Below are 16824 nucleotides of genomic sequence, written 5' to 3'. Positions count from 1 at the left end.
TTTAGAAATTTTCTTCATTTTTCTTTCATTTTTGCCCTTTTCGTAGCTAGATCCGAATTTTAGGGCAATCGGAGCGCTTTTAAAAAATTGGAATAGCAAGGACTGGGATCTACCTATCAAAATAATTTAGGGAGGGGAGGGTAGGGACAACGTGAGGTCCAGTTGTTCACCACGAGATGGAGATGGGTAGACAGATGGATGTTGGAGCTTTGGAGACGGGATTTCTGGCTGCATTAGCAGTGTTTTCCTTTATCTTAATAGTGATTGGTTATGTGTGTTATAAGCTGAGAATTCACTACAAGTTTCTGTACAAGGTAAATTTAAATTTTGCATGAATCAAACTATGGGCAAGCTCTTCCGAACAAATCTGATGTAAGTCAGAGGATTTGAGTCATGTGACGTTTGGCTTGGATGTCCTAGACATTCCGCTTTTAGTATACTATACTCCTATTATAGCTTAATTTGGAAGAGAAGCAATATAATTTTACTCCTTAGTAAAGTAAACTTCATTGTATTGTCCTCCAAATTAGCCTGGTCTGTGAGTTGCGGCAAGGGGTCTAATTGCCCAATAGAGCGGTTTGCATTTTAACCGTGAAACAATGTCTAAAGTCAGAAATACAGATTAAAGTGAAGTAGTGATAAATATGCTATATAGTGTATTTCACAAGTTTATTAAAATCATTATATAAAAGAGCTAATTAGTGATTATATGCTTGCTATCTATCAATTTACATGATTATCTGTACTATAGTTAGATGAGCATTCAACAAAACATGGAGGTGAGCTGGTTGCTGAAGTATTAAAAGTGAGTTTTTCTTCACCAGTTGAAACAGTCTTCAGGCAATATACTGACTGTACTATAACAAGAAATAGCATACCCCACAATTTTCGGGGACCACAGAGAGGGAGAGTCTGGGGAGGACGGAGGGAGGGAGGGAGGGAGGGAGGAGGAGGACCAGGAGCAGGAGGAAGAGGAGGAGGACCAGGAGCAGAAGGAAGAGGAGGAGGACCAGGAGCAGGAGGAGGAGGAGGAGGAGGAGGAGGAGGAGGAGGAGGAGGAGGCTGTACACCTCCCCCCTCAAACACACACACACTTTTTGCTCATACTTTAAATTTTCTAGTATTGGCTTTTCCCCTGATGTTTAGTCTTATGTAGTACATATATGAATACTAGTCAGTAATGTTTTCCAATCAAAGCCTCACTAAGGTACTCCATGACCCATGATTGTTTGATTGTTTAAACTGGGGCAAAACTCGCCAAAGATGTACTAGCTTAGATAGAACTTTTAAATTGTGTCGATCCCTTGTTATTCGACCTTTGAGTTTTATAAATTAAAATATATTATGAATTAATATATATTATGTCATGTTGCAGGCACATGGAGTCAAATACGTGTTTACATTGGTAGGAGGACATATTTCTCCAATCCTTGTTGCCAGCCAGAACAATGGGATAAAAGTTATAGACACTAGACATGAGGTACTAGAGTAATGTATAATCCAAGTCTGTACAATTTTAGAAACATTTTATAAGTGTATTGATCAGGTGAGCTAAAACTAAAGACAGTCTTTCAACAGACAATACCTGGCTTCCTCCAAGACAGAAGGTTTTTTTTATAAAAAAAGGTTCCGGACCTGCCCAAAGAATCCATCGAAAGTTCTCTCACTAGTCGAGAGATACTGTAATTTTATGTCTTTTTAGGAGAAACTTGGCATTTATATACAGTGCTAGACTGGCACTATGCATTTTGGGGTATTCCTAGCATTTTGAGTGTTCTTATTTCTTCTTATGAGTTCAAAGATAATTAAAGTATATATGTTATTACATGTAAATGTCTGTATTCTGTACTAGGTAACGGCAGTGTTTGCTGCAGATGCAGTAGCAAGACTCTCAGGAGTAGTAGGAGTTGCTGCTGTCACTGCAGGACCAGGTAAGGTTCCAAAAATTAGGAATTTATATAATGGTGTTCTGTGATCATAGCTGTTGCAATTCAGAGGCATGCTGGCAGGATAGGGTCCAATGGGTTCTAGACCCCCCTCTTTGATATTAGTAATGATAAAAGGGTAAATTTTACACCGTGAAAAGATGAAAAAACTGACGTTTCGGACGCTAGTCCTTCGTCGGAGTCTGCAACTCACCCTAGTTTTTAGCTAGTTATCTCTTCTTCAATATTACTAGGTTCATAGCTATTTAAAACTGATTGTATGCTACATGTTTAACTTATCTTTGGTGTTTTTTTTCCAACAGGTCTTACAAACACAGTTACAGCAGTCAAGAATGCTCAAATGGCAGAATCACCATTGTTACTGATCGGAGGAGCTGCTGCGACACTCTTGAAAGTATATAAAATTCTAAGACTTGTATTATTGTATCTAGACAAGTTAAAAGAGATATGCATTTATCAGCATATAATAATGTGAATTAATATATACATAAAGAGGATTTGTTATACATAAGTTACAAGATGTAATAATTTGTGTACAGAAAAAATAATGGCTGCTTTACATAACCAGACATCTCTACATGACCGGATCAATGTGACCAGTCAAAAGAACTGGCCTAGGTAATAAGAAGAGTTTGGCAGGACAAGTACCAATTTTGGCCAGACATTGTTCTTTGACCAACCATTAATTTGAGCACCAGTATCCATTTCAAGCTTGACATTTATCTTACTTTAAGATTTCTATAGCATAATAATGAATAATAATAATTTATTACTTATATTGCGTTTCATTCAGATATGTTCGCAAGTGCATTACAATAATTTAAATAAATACATATCTATATATAAATAATAATAATAACGACATTCTAAAAAGCGTTAAGGCCAAAAGGCTAAGAAACAAAAAGAAAAACAGAACAAGTCTAGAAATTTGAAATATAATAATAAAATGAAATAATAAAATCTATCTAAATATGATAAAAAGCCTCATAACTTCATTTAATCATATGGTTTTGTTTATCTACTTAAAGGGAAGAGGTGCTCTGCAAGACATAGATCAGATGTCTCTGTTCAAACCTTTGTGCAAGTTTTGTGCTACTGTTACAAGGTTAGATATATACTGCAGCAGCAGGGCTTAAAATATCAGTTGCCGGTCAAGAGTACTGCAGGCCAAATTAGTTTTAGGCCAAACAAGAAAATAAGTGTGTTTCTTGTTGCATGAGAAAAATAATTGGGGTCGGTAGGTCTGGTTTTTTTACTGATACAACAGTCGAAATTAGCTTACTGGGAACCCTGTGGTGCATTTGGGAATGAAAAAATATTAGGGTCGGCAAAAATTGACAAGAAAATTAGGGTCGGTTGCACAACAGGAAACACATACCTCATACCTCATTTCTGGCTAAAGGTGGTTACTGGTCAAAATGTCCAGCAAGGCAATGCTTTGACCAGACAAGTCGCAGTTCTGGCCAGATATATTTGATGTCCGACCATTATTTCTAGCCCTGAGCAATGATTTCAAATTTCCTTTATTGATGAGATTCATTTTGACAAATGCTCTTCAAATTCTGCTGATTGATTTGTTCCTAAACCTTTTCAGGGTTGCAGATATAATTCCAGTCCTACGTACAGCACTCAGAGAAGCACAATCTGGAACTCCAGGTATGTTTTGTCTACAAAGAACAGAAGTGAGCTCCAGACAAGTCCGTTAAAACATCTACAGTATATAGTTATGTACTCTCATTTTCTTGTACTCTCGCTTTCTCACTGGACTCAAACCTATTGCAGTTTATCAGTTATTGTAACTATTTGGAGTTTTTACCGTTATCATAAATAAATAAATAATGAATAAATAATAATAGATAATTTTTTTTCAGGGCCCGTTTTTGTTGAATTCCCAATTGATACTCTTTATCCATATTCACTTGTAAAAAGGGAATCTGGTATCAAGGTAGGTATTATGAAATAACATTCTTCATATTCCTTTTAAGAAGATCTGGTCTTGAAGCATTCATTGAATCTCTTTGTAGTTCCCACAGGGAGCCCAATAGTCAAAATTGGAAAAGGAGGGCAAGAAATGGGAGAAGAAAAATAGACCAGTGTCTAAGCCTCTTTACTTTGGACGTAAAGCTTTCCCATTTCAGACCACATGTCATTCTCTTGAGAATAAGATTATTTGTTGAAGTTGTATCCATGTTCATAGACAGCCCTTAAGAAAAGAAATAATATGCAAGGGAATGACAAGTGGTCTGAAATGGGAAAACATTGTAGCAAGACAAATGTGGTCTGTTATTTTATGAATTAAATTATGTGTAACTAAACTCTCATTTCTTCATAACTTCCCATTCCTAGGAAAACCCAAGGGGATTTGTACAATTTGTGATCAACTGGTGAGTTGAGCAATATGTATTTTGGAATAGAAATATTATTGATAAATTGCTCAAGTGAAGTCTACTGCTACAGCATTATAAGAAAGTATATTATTGATAATAAAGCTAAATGAAACTGCACACTCTGATTGGTCAAGAACTGTGCTGTATGAGGAACAGAGCATGATATCAATTGAGTAAGACAATTAATCTATGTGCATGCAGCCCGCTTTAGGGAGTATAAGAAAACAGTATTAAAAACTACAACACATTTTTTCTTTCTTTCGATAAAGACTAATAAAACAGCTTTCATCCATGTTCTGTTCAGTAATACAGCACATAGGAAGTGTCGAAAGCACTCAGGATGTGTTAGAAGCACTTGCCTGTAAGGGACAGGAAAAAGGGACAGCCATCTATTTTAATATAAACTATTAACTTTCCCTTGCAGGTATATTTCTAACCATCTACATTGTCTATTTGCTGGTGCCTGGGACCAACAAGAAGTCAAACCACTGCCTGTTCATATCCCTCTGCCACAACATTCACAAGGTAAGCACTCTCATGGACCTTGAATCATGAGTGGTTTAGCTTGAGTACTAACAAGTTGGAAATGTACTAATATACTACTTCACCTTTTCGGCGCTAGCCGTCTTGGGGTATAAATTGTTTTAGATTGTGTTGCGGTCACCAAAAAGTTCGGACATTGTTCTCAAATTTCTGTACAAATGTACTTATTCTAAATGAACTATTTACTTGGTTAATGTTTAGTTAGTTCTACATAATCATTTTTTAGCTGGATTTTCTTACTGCTGTTAAGATAGCTAACTAAAGAAATCTACCTAAATTTTCTCTTTAAAGTCAGTGAATTTCTATGGAAATCCGAGAACAATGTCTGAACTTTTTGGTGACTGTTAAACAATCCAAGCTAATGCCGAAAAGGTGAATTATAAATGTACAATTTATGAATTTGATTTATAGAAATCATTCAGCTTTTTCAAGGATTAAAAAATCATTTAAAAAAAATATATTACGATATAGGATAAGCATAGATGAATCAAGTTAAATGAAGTTGATAAACTATGTAAGAGTTTCAGTACATTCGTACAACAATAATGACACAATGCCCAAATTTTTTGGTGACCATAACACCAAGTACACCATATATGGTAATCTAGATATCGTTGGTGAATTTTTAAATGTATTATTTAGTAATGTATCAGTGATTATCTACCCTTGGTTAGCCTGTGGTTCATGTTCATTTATTGAAAGTTATAGTAATGAACCCTTTCTCCATTAGCGATGGAGTGTGTGAAGCTAGTATCAAAGTCCAAGAAGCCAGTCATTCTTCTTGGTAGCCAAGCAACGCTACCACCAATTCCAGCAGACAGGCTTAGAGACTCCTTAGAGGTAATGTTTCAAACAAATATGAGACAGCTTGAAGGTATCATGCTAGGAATATCAGGGGTGGATGCAGGGAGGGATGGGGGGAGGCTGTAACCCTCCCATATATATAGTTTTATTTGATCAAATAAAAAAAACATTTTAAAATAATTTTTCCAAATTCTGTAAATAATGTCATTTGCAAATTCGGTTAAGTTCCCTTTACATTTTTGGCAGTAACTTTGTTGTGCTTGGTGAAGTTGTTTTTTTAAAAGGAGTTGGGGATGCATGGGAAATCTATCCTCATATACAGAATTAGCAACAACAAAATTTATGCTATCTTGTTTTCCAAGGGTCAATCTTGATAGCCACTGTCTAACAATCCTGTGGCGCATGTTCTGTAATCAAATTGGAACTTAGAAGTTGATTTTTGCAAAGGAAGATACCAGAGAACCCAGAGAAAAATCCTTGAAACACAGAGAACCAACAAACTTGAAACAACTCTACTCACACCTGACATGTTATGCCAAACCCTGTATAACAAAAAAGTTGAAGATAGAATGTCCAATCTGCAAAAAAGAAACCGAAAATGAAGCACACTTCTTATTAAAAGTCACATATGGAGAAAAAAGAAGTGGGCTTTATGCAGAGATAGAGAGAGAGAAAATGCAACACGACGATCTATTCTGATGAATCCACCTGATGTTAAAATTACCCAGAAAATTATTGCTAAATTCATATATGACATTACGAATCTACGAAAAGAAATTATTAAGGATAGACAATGATCATATGGAAAAAACATATGAATAATTAGTATATTATTGTATAATATTTGGGTTACAGTTGATGTACCTTGTGCAAGATGCCAAATAAAATCTACCTTACCTTACCTTACCTTATCCTAATCCCAAATGTACACAGTAATATGAAAATAATATAGTTGTATAAATAATATTTGTGTCATATTTTCTACACAGGCTTTGGGTATTCCATGTTTTCTTGGAGGAATGTCTCGTGGTATGTTAGGCAGAAACAGCCCTCTCCACATCAGGCAACGAAGACGTGACGCTCTTAAAGAAGCTGATCTTGTTATACTTGCAGGTATATATGCTCACGTCATTTTAATTAACAGTGAGTGCATTTTTCACTTTTTTTTTCATTTCTATTGATGCATTTTTTTGTGTTTGTGCTGCAGGTACCGTGTGTGACTTTAGGCTGTCTTATGGACGAGTTCTGAGCAAGAAGTCCAAGGTCATTGCCGTCAATAGGAACCACTCTCAGCTTTATAAGGTCAGAGTTTGTAACTTTGGTTCTTTAAATTATATTTTTTCACAGGGAATAAATACCAAGATAAGAAAAGAGTTTTTTTCAATATATGAAATTACCATATGAAATTCTCCAGTGAAGTGTGGACGCAGAAGAAGACCAAGGATTATCCCATCATGCACTGCATGCCATATATATCTACCCATAGTTAACATGCTAATGACTCTATAACATGTTAAATAGCTTTGTCCAGAAAATGTTTTAGAAAATATCAAATATGACCTCCACAATTTTTGTTCACATATAGATCCTTTTAAATATACTTTCAGTTGGGAGAAATGTTTTTCAATTACAGACCACATGTCATTTCATTGAGAATAATATTCTTTTTTGAGTTGTATCCATATTCATGTGTCTTCTCATGTGCAACTGTTAACCAAAAAAATTATACTCTAGGGAATGACAAGTGGTTTGATGAGTGGGCAAAACATCAATTACTCCCAAGGGAAATAGGGTTATTGTGATCATTTTGACTGACATTTTCATTTAATGGCAACTTTTTTTATTTCCATATTTTTGTTTCTATTTTCATCAGAATTCCGACATGTTTTGGAAGCCATCCATAGCAATCCAGGGTTTGTAACTAGTTCTTCTATTCAGACTGGTTCACAGTGAATCAGATAGGGAGGTTCTGGCCCCAAAAATGGGGCCAAAATTTTGACCCTATAGTGGCCTCCTTAAAGTAGGGCTATTTTGGCACTACCGGTAGGGGCCATTTTTTAAGTTCTGATTTTGGGACTGTTTTAGCCCCTTATATGGATTTCCCCCCTGATTTGGCCTAGTTAAGGGGGCCAAAACAGTACTGATAGACCCATACCTAAATGGCTTCTGTGGGGTCAAAATGGCATTTTGTTCTATTTTGGCTCTAGCCTGGGCTAAAATAGTACTACAGCTGTAAAATTTACTGTGTTGTTTTATTCATTTGGATATTTCTATATTGTATAAAGTACCCAATGGCTTCCCTTCAGGTGACCCAGTCTATATTGTATAAAGTACCCAATGTCTTCCCTTCAGGTGACCCAGTCTATATTGTATAAAGTACCCAATGTCTTCCCTTCAGGTGACCCAGTCTATATTGTATAAAGTACCCAATGGCTTCCCTTCAGGTGACCCAGTCTATATTGTATAAAGTACCCAATGACTTCCCTTCAGGTGACCCAGTCTATATTGTATAAAGTACCCAATGTCTTCCCTTCAGGTGACCCAGTCTATATTGTATAAAGTACCCAATGTCTTCCCTTCAGGTGACCCAGTCTATATTGTATAAAGTACCCAATGTCTTCCCTTCAGGTGACCCAGTCTATATTGTATAAAGTACTCAATGTCTTCCCTTCAGGTGACCCAGTCTATATTGTATAAAGTACCCAATGTCTTCCCTTTAGGTGACCCATTCTATATTGTATAAAGTACTCAATGTCTTCCCTTCAGGTGACCCAGTCTATATTGTATAAAGTACCCAATGTCTTCCCTTCAGGTGACCCAGTCTATATTGTATAAAGTACCCAATGTCTTCCCTTCAGGTGACCCAGTCTATATTGTATAAAGTACCCAATGGCTTCCCTTCAGGTGACCCAGTCTATATTGTATAAAGTACCCAATGTCTTCCCTTCAGGTGACCCAGTCTATATTGTATAAAGTACCCAATGTCTTCCCTTCAGGTGACCCAGTCTATATTGTATAAAGTACCCAATGTCTTCCCTTCAGGTGACCCAGTCTATATTGTATAAAGTACCCAATGACTTCCCTTCAGGTGACCCAGTCTATATTGTATAAAGTACCCAATGTCTTCCCTTCAGGTGACCCAGTCTATATTGTATAAAGTACCCAATGTCTTCCCTTCAGGTGACCCAGTCTATATTGTATAAAGTACCCAATGACTTCCCTTCAGGTGACCCAGTCTATATTGTATAAAGTACCCAATGTCTTCCCTTCAGGTGACCCAGTCTATATTGTATAAAGTACTCAATGTCTTCCCTTCAGGTGACCCAGTCTATATTGTATAAAGTACCCAATGTCTTCCCTTTAGGTGACCCAGTCTATATTGTATAAAGTACTCAATGTCTTCCCTTCAGGTGACCCAGTCTATATTGTATAAAGTACCCAATGTCTTCCCTTCAGGTGACCCAGTCTATATTGTATAAAGTACCCAATGTCTTCCCTTCAGGTGACCCAGTCTATATTGTATAAAGTACCCAATGGCTTCCCTTCAGGTGACCCAGTCTATATTGTATAAAGTACCCAATGTCTTCCCTTCAGGTGACCCAGTCTATATTGTATAAAGTACCCAATGTCTTCCCTTCAGGTGACCCAGTCTATATTGTATAAAGTACTCAATGTCTTCCCTTCAGGTGACCCAGTCTATATTGTATAAAGTACCCAATGTCTTCCCTTCAGGTGACCCAGTCTATATTGTATAAAGTACCCAATGTCTTCCCTTCAGGTGACCCAGTCTATATTGTATAAAGTACCCAATGTCTTCCCTTCAGGTGACCCAGTCTATATTGTATAAAGTACCCAATGTCTTCCCTTCAGGTGACCCAGTCTATATTGTATAAAGTACCCAATGACTTCCCTTCAGGTGACCCAGTCTATATTGTATAAAGTACCCAATGTCTTCCCTTCAGGTGACCCAGTCTATATTGTATAAAGTACCCAATGTCTTCCCTTCAGGTGACCCAGTCTATATTGTATAAAGTACCCAATGTCTTCCCTTCAGGTGACCCAGTCTATATTGTATAAAGTACCCAATGTCTTCCCTTCAGGTGACCCAGTCTATATTGTATAAAGTACCAATGACTTCCCTTCAGGTGACCCAGTCTATATTGTATAAAGTACCCAATGTCTTCCCTTCAGGTGACCCAGTCTATATTGTATAAAGTACCCAATGTCTTCCCTTCAGGTGACCCAGTCTATATTGTATAAAGTACCCAATGTCTTCCCTTCAGGTGACCCAGTCTATATTGTATAAAGTACCCAATGTCTTCCCTTCAGGTGACCCAGTCTATATTGTATAAAGTACCCAATGTCTTCCCTTCAGGTGACCCAGTCTATATTGTATAAAGTACCCAATGTCTTCCCTTCAGGTGACCCAGTCTATATTGTATAAAGTACCCAATGTCTTCCCTTCAGGTGACCCAGTCTATATTGTATAAAGTACCCAATGTCTTCCCTTCAGGTGACCCAGTCTATATTGTATAAAGTACCCAATGTCTTCCCTTCAGGTGACCCAGTCTATATTGTATAAAGTACCCAATGTCTTCCCTTCAGGTGACCCAGTCTATATTGTATAAAGTACCCAATGTCTTCCCTTCAGGTGACCCAGTCTATATTGTATAAAGTACCCAATGTCTTCCCTTCAGGTGACCCAGTCTATATTGTATAAAGTACCAGTCTATATTGTATAAAGTACCCAATGTCTTCCCTTCAGGTGACCCAGTCTATATTGTATAAAGTACCCAATGTCTTCCCTTCAGGTGACCCAGTCTATATTGTATAAAGTACCCAATGTCTTCCCTTCAGGTGACCCAGTCTATATTGTATAAAGTACCCAATGTCTTCCCTTCAGGTGACCCAGTCTATATTGTATAAAGTACCCAATGTCTTCCCTTCAGGTGACCCAGTCTATATTGTATAAAGTACCCAATGTCTTCCCTTCAGGTGACCCAGTCTATATTGTATAAAGTACTCAATGTCTTCCCTTCAGGTGACCCAGTCTATATTGTATAAAGTACCCAATGTCTTCCCTTTAGGTGACCCAGTCTATATTGTATAAAGTACCCAATGTCTTCCCTTCAGGTGACCCAGTCTATATTGTATAAAGTACCCAATGTCTTCCCTTCAGGTGACCCAGTCTATATTGTATAAAGTACCCAATGTCTTCCCTTCAGGTGACCCAGTCTATATTGTATAAAGTACCCAATGTACTTCCCTTCAGGTGACCCAGTCTATATTGTATAAAGTACCCAATGTCTTCCCTTCAGGTGACCCAGTCTATATTGTATAAAGTACCCAATGTCTTCCCTTCAGGTGACCCAGTCTATATTGTATAAAGTACCCAATGTCTTCCCTTCAGGTGACCCAGTCTATATTGTATAAAGTACCCAATGTCTTCCCTTCAGGTGACCCAGTCTATATTGTATAAAGTACCCAATGACTTCCCTTCAGGTGACCCAGTCTATATTGTATAAAGTACCCAATGTCTTCCCTTCAGGTGACCCAGTCTATATTGTATAAAGTACCCAATGTCTTCCCTTCAGGTGACCCAGTCTATATTGTATAAAGTACCCAATGTCTTCCCTTCAGGTGACCCAGTCTATATTGTATAAAGTACCCAATGTCTTCCCTTCAGGTGACCCAGTCTATATTGTATAAAGTACCCAATGTCTTCCCTTCAGGTGACCCAGTCTATATTGTATAAAGTACCCAATGTCTTCCCTTCAGGTGACCCAGTCTATATTGTATAAAGTACCCAATGTCTTCCCTTCAGGTGACCCAGTCTATATTGTATAAAGTACCCAATGTCTTCCCTTCAGGTGACCCAGTCTATATTGTATAAAGTACCCAATGTCTTCCCTTTAGGTGACCCAGTCTATATTGTATAAAGTACTCAATGACTTCCCTTCAGGTGACCCAGTCTATATTGTATAAAGTACCCAATGTCTTCCCTTCAGGTGACCCAGTCTATATTGTATAAAGTACCCAATGTCTTCCCTTCAGGTGACCCAGTCTATATTGTATAAAGTACCCAATGGCTTCCCTTCAGGTGACCCAGTCTATATTGTATAAAGTACCCAATGTCTTCCCTTCAGGTGACCCAGTCTATATTGTATAAAGTACCCAATGTCTTCCCTTTAGGTGACCCAGTCTATATTGTATAAAGTACTCAATGACTTCCCTTCAGGTGACCCAGTCTATATTGTATAAAGTACCCAATGTCTTCCCTTCAGGTGACCCAGTCTATATTGTATAAAGTACCCAATGTCTTCCCTTCAGGTGACCCAGTCTATATTGTATAAAGTACCCAATGTCTTCCCTTTAGGTGACCCAGTCTATATTGTATAAAGTACTCAATGTCTTCCCTTCAGGTGACCCAGTCTATATTGTATAAAGTACCCAATGTCTTCCCTTTAGGTGACCCAGTCTATATTGTATAAAGTACCCAATGTCTTCCCTTCAGGTGACCCAGTCTATATGGTATAAAGTACCCAATGGCTTCCCTTCAGGTGACCCAGTCTATATTGTATAAAGTACCCAATGTCTTCCCTTCAGGTGACCCAGTCTATATTGTATAAAGTACCCAATGTCTTCCCTTTAGGTGACCCAGTCTATATTGTATAAAGTACTCAATGACTTCCCTTCAGGTGACCCAGTCTATATTGTATAAAGTACCCAATGTCTTCCCTTCAGGTGACCCAGTCTATATTGTATAAAGTACCCAATGTCTTCCCTTCAGGTGACCCAGTCTATATTGTATAAAGTACCCAATGGCTTCCCTTCAGGTGACCCAGTCTATATTGCATAAAGTACCCAATGTCTTCTCTTCAGGTGACCCAGCATCGTTCTTGGTATCGCTGTGTGAAAACCTCAAGGGCTACTCATGTCCTAAGGACTGGGTAGAAACGCTTAAAGAAAGAGATTTGGAAAAGGAAAAAACTAACAGGTACAGTCAAACCTTCAAATCTTATCAAACCCTGAAACAACCTCTGGGCTGATCTAAGACAGGGCATGACTAACTCACAGAACAAACCCTGAAACAACCTCTGGGCTAATCTAAGTCAGGGCATGGCTAACTCACAGATTGCACCCTGAAACAACCTCTGGGCTGATCTAAGTCAGGGCATGGCTAACTCACAGATTGCACCCTGAAACAACCTCTGGGCTGATCTAAGTCAGGGCGTGGCTAACTCACAGATTGCATCCTGAAACAACCTCTGGGCTGATCTAAGTCAGGGCATGGCTAACTCACAGATCGAACCCTGAAACAACCTCTGGGCTGATCTAAGTCAGGGCACAGCTAACTCACAGATCGAACCCTGAAACAACCTCTGGGCTGATCTAGGTCAGGGCGTGGCTAACTCACAGATTGAACCATGAAACCTTTTCATGTTACGGCATGTCGTACTGTCATTATGACATCATACTGTCCATTGATCAGGTAATTGTCTTTCATTCACAGCCTTAAAGCGGAAGAAACCACCACCCAGCACCTGAATCCTCTTAAACTGTTACACTGTTTAGAGCGAGTCATGTCGAAAGACTCCATGATTGTTGCTGATGGGGGAGACTTTGTTGGAACAGCAGCTTACATTCTGAGGTGAACACTCTTGGTGTAGTCCTCTTCCAACACATCGGAATGCAGCTCAATTCGTAGGACATAGCAATAGGTCTCCAATTCTCAGGAGATTGAAATTCTTTTGTTTTGTCTTACAAATTGAGCTGCTTTGGCATCACATGAATTTTCATGGCAAATGAAATTACGTTACCTGAAAGCTCATATGTGTACCAAAACTAGAAAAAAAATTTTATTGTATGGCACTTAAATACACTGATCCTGCATTCATTGTTCTACATATTTCCAAGATGTCGTATAAAATTTTTGGTTGGTTGAGCATCAGACTTTGGTGTGGGAGGTCATGGTCCGAGTTCCGGCTGGACCAACACTCAGGGTCTTAAAATAACTGAGGAGAAGGTGCTGCCTTTGTAATTTCATCTGCAAATGGTTAGACCTTCAAGTGGCTCAGATGACTACTTTAAATGGCGGTCCTGTCTCTCCACACTCGTCACCTAATAAAGGCTAATAAAGCAGCTTAATCATTATTTTCTTGAATATTTTAGACCAAGAGAACCATTAACCTGGCTGGATCCTGGAGCATTTGGAACCTTAGGGGTGGGGGGTGGTTTTGCCCTTGGAGCCAAGCTCTGTCGCCCTGACAGTGATGTGTGGATTATATATGGGGATGGTTCCCTTGGATACAGTGTTGCTGAATTTGATACATTTACAAGACATAAGGTATTCATCGCTATATTTAGTTTTAATTCTATATTTAGTATGAACTCACACTTTAGCTTTAGTATATCTATTATCTACTTTTAATATTATTATAATATTATCATTAGAAATCAATTTTTATCATATAATTATCCATAAAATACCTATATTCCTCCTCTTCGAAAAACTAACTAACTAATACTAATAACATGTTATTTTCACATGTGAAAATATCGTTACCTTCCGTATTTAAGCTATTAGTTAGTTAGTTATTATAATAAAAATGCTTGTTAAGTTGATTTTATGGATAATTATATAATAAACAGAATATTACATGGGCGCTTGGAGATATGAAACTTACCTTCTCATGTTGAAAATCTCTCACTCGTTCGCTGCGCTTTCTCGTGAGAGATCTTTTCAACACTCGAAGATACATTTCGTATCTCCGCGCGCCCATGTAATATCCTCTATTTATTTTTTTTGGTTCAATTCTAGATTTTACTATTAGCTTATTCTAGATTTTACTAAACGTGGTCAGCTGATCTGACTGGGGAAAAATGTTAGCCATTGAGAATCGAGAACATTTGCAGAACTGAGATGTCACTTTTTCTCTCTCGGATTTCCAGGCCAGCAAATGAAAGAAATAATGCTGCTAATCCTTCGTTTGCAATAGACGTCATAGCCGCCATGTTGGAAGAATTTGACAAAACATTTTTCAATGAATTCTTTTGTCATATCTTCCATCATGGCGGACATCCCTTTTGTTATTGTGCTCTCTTGATATTGATTGCAAACCAAGAATACGCGCTTGATAACCGTGACACAACAATTTTATAATTTGATTGCAATGTTTTTATTCTCGCTTGTCAATTTGCAGTGAAGTCATTTAATTATCACTATTTTAGATCACCTGGCAATAATGTTACAGTGCAAATCGAAAAACCGTGAGCACTCAGAAATATTCCAGGAGTTTTCTATTGTTTTTTAGGCCAATCAGAATTGACTTTCTAACCACAAGATAACGGAAAGGTAACGCTTCTGATTGACAAAGAAAAATTCTTGGAATATTTCTAGGTGCCCCTGGTTTTTCGATTGGCACTGTAATGCAGGTAAGGCTAAATGTTTAAAAAAAGTTACTTTCTAACACTTTTTTGCAGACTCCAGTCATTGCGTTGGTTGGTAATGATGCGTGTTGGTCCCAGATCGCTAGAGAACAGGTGCCTTTGTTTGGTTCAAGCGTAGCATGTGACTTAGAGGTAGGATATAATAGTCCCTTTTCTCATATCGTAAATAGCTCTGTGTTTTAAGACTAATCTCCTCAGGCTTAAACGAGATCATTTGCAAATGTCAACTTTAATGTAAAAAATGTGTAGCTTGAACAATACTAATGTTTTGAAATCCCACGGACTTTTAATGGTATCTGTGAATAGCTGACTTATAAACCAGGCTAAGCCTGTGCAAATGAGTCTGTAGTCTTCAAAAACAGGGGTATGCATTGAATGTGAAACTGGTGTATTTACCAAGCATTCCTTTAGCCAGGGCGGAGTGCGATCGTATTTTTTTCCCTGTCAGACCCACCTTGAAATTACTTTTATAGCGGTGCAAAGGAATCAATGCTTCATGATGACTAGAGGTTTTAGCGAGAAATCCAGCAATCTGCGAAAAAATAGTCAAAAATACAACCTTTTCAATGCTGCAAAAACTACGCGAAAGAAATTCTTCTTTCATGCATTCACTGGTAGCCCAAGCTAGGTTTCTGTAGTGTCATGTTATAAGAAAATGTATGGCGATACTTACAAACCTCAATAAAATCGTCAAAATGTGATGCATTCAGCGCAGTGAATGCCGATTATGACGTCACCAGTATTGATGACGCAAAACACAGGAAACCCGAAATGTATTATTCATGTTTTCAACTTTTTTCAGTTTTGAAATAATGGACCCTAAAAGTATCGTGGATGAATGCAAGGCTAACACGAAAATACAAAAGAAAGCACTCTTTTTCGCGATGGGATTTGTGGCATTTCTTTTGTATTTCCATGTTAACCTCGGATTCAAGACAATTTTAAGTAGGGTCCATTTTATTAAGGTTTGTTTTGAGGTTTTACTTCAACTTTGTTTTGAAATAATTAAAGAACTTATGGATATGTTTTTGATATTTTCACAGTTCACAGACTACGATAAAGTTGCAGAAGGATATGGAGGTGTTGGACTTAAGCTAGACCAATCTTCAGATGAAGATATAGAGGCGACATTAGAGAAGGCCATGGATCTTTCTAGTAAAGGGAAAGCAGTGTTAATCAATGCCCTTATTGCTAAGTCTAATTTTAGGGAAGGTTCGATATCAGTGTAATGGTCAAAGTGGATGTCGAGTTGGTTTTCTTGAGCGTAACGCGTAGCAACTGTCTTTGATTATCCTAGTAAGACCTCTTTGCCTTGGGTCTAATGGTTTGCCCATTTCAGACCATGTGTATCATGTGACCATGTGACCATGTGTATCATGTGACCATGTGTATCATGTGACCATGTGTATCATGTGACCATGTGTATCATGTGACCATGTGTATCATGTGACCATGTGTATCATGTGTATCATGTGACCATGTGTATCATGTGACCATGTGTATCATGTGACCATGTGTATCATGTGTATCATGTGATCATGTGACCATGTGTATCATGTGACCATGTGTATCATGTGACCATGTGTATCATGTGACCATGTGTATCATGTGACCATGTGTATCATGTGACCATGTGTATCATGTGACCATGTGTATTATGTGTATCATGTGACCATGTGTATCATGTGACCATG

The 16824-nt window shown here is 37.9% G+C and overlaps 1 protein-coding gene across 1 annotated transcript; it reads left to right on the top strand.

The window, feature by feature from the left end:
* Window positions 1-167: 167 nt before the first annotated feature.
* LOC116300895 (2-hydroxyacyl-CoA lyase 2) lies at window positions 168-16572 on the top strand. The gene is made up of 19 exons (XM_089040011.1): window positions 168-314; window positions 752-805; window positions 1376-1480; window positions 1853-1931; window positions 2249-2340; window positions 2975-3051; window positions 3541-3602; window positions 3818-3891; window positions 4293-4330; window positions 4758-4858; window positions 5607-5716; window positions 6670-6793; window positions 6888-6982; window positions 7554-7593; window positions 12563-12677; window positions 13194-13331; window positions 13853-14027; window positions 15164-15262; window positions 16174-16572. Exons 1-19 carry the CDS (start codon window positions 177-179, stop codon window positions 16357-16359), a joined length of 1902 nt encoding a protein of 633 aa, XP_088896137.1. The 5' UTR covers window positions 168-176; the 3' UTR covers window positions 16360-16572.
* The last annotated feature ends 252 nt before the right edge of the window (window positions 16573-16824 follow it).

Source organism: Actinia tenebrosa, unplaced genomic scaffold, assembly GCF_029948245.1.
Source record: "Actinia tenebrosa isolate PJP-AT-01 unplaced genomic scaffold, QUT_ActTen_1.0 PGA_scaffold7__59_contigs__length_16204524, whole genome shotgun sequence".
NCBI lineage: Eukaryota > Metazoa > Cnidaria > Anthozoa > Actiniaria > Actiniidae > Actinia > Actinia tenebrosa.
This window is presented reverse-complemented; position numbering and strand designations above follow the sequence as displayed.

Bases quoted from the DNA above. Each gene is read 5' to 3' on its own strand.
- LOC116300895 (XM_089040011.1), top strand. From the start codon at position 177: ATGGAGATGGGTAGACAGATGGATGTTGGAGCTTTGGAGACGGGATTT. The intron at 806-1,375 runs GTGAGTTTTTCT...GTCATGTTGCAG, and splicing joins TGGTTGCTGAAGTATTAAAA to GCACATGGAGTCAAATACGT. The intron at 3,892-4,292 runs GTAGGTATTATG...TCCCATTCCTAG, and splicing joins AAAGGGAATCTGGTATCAAG to GAAAACCCAAGGGGATTTGT.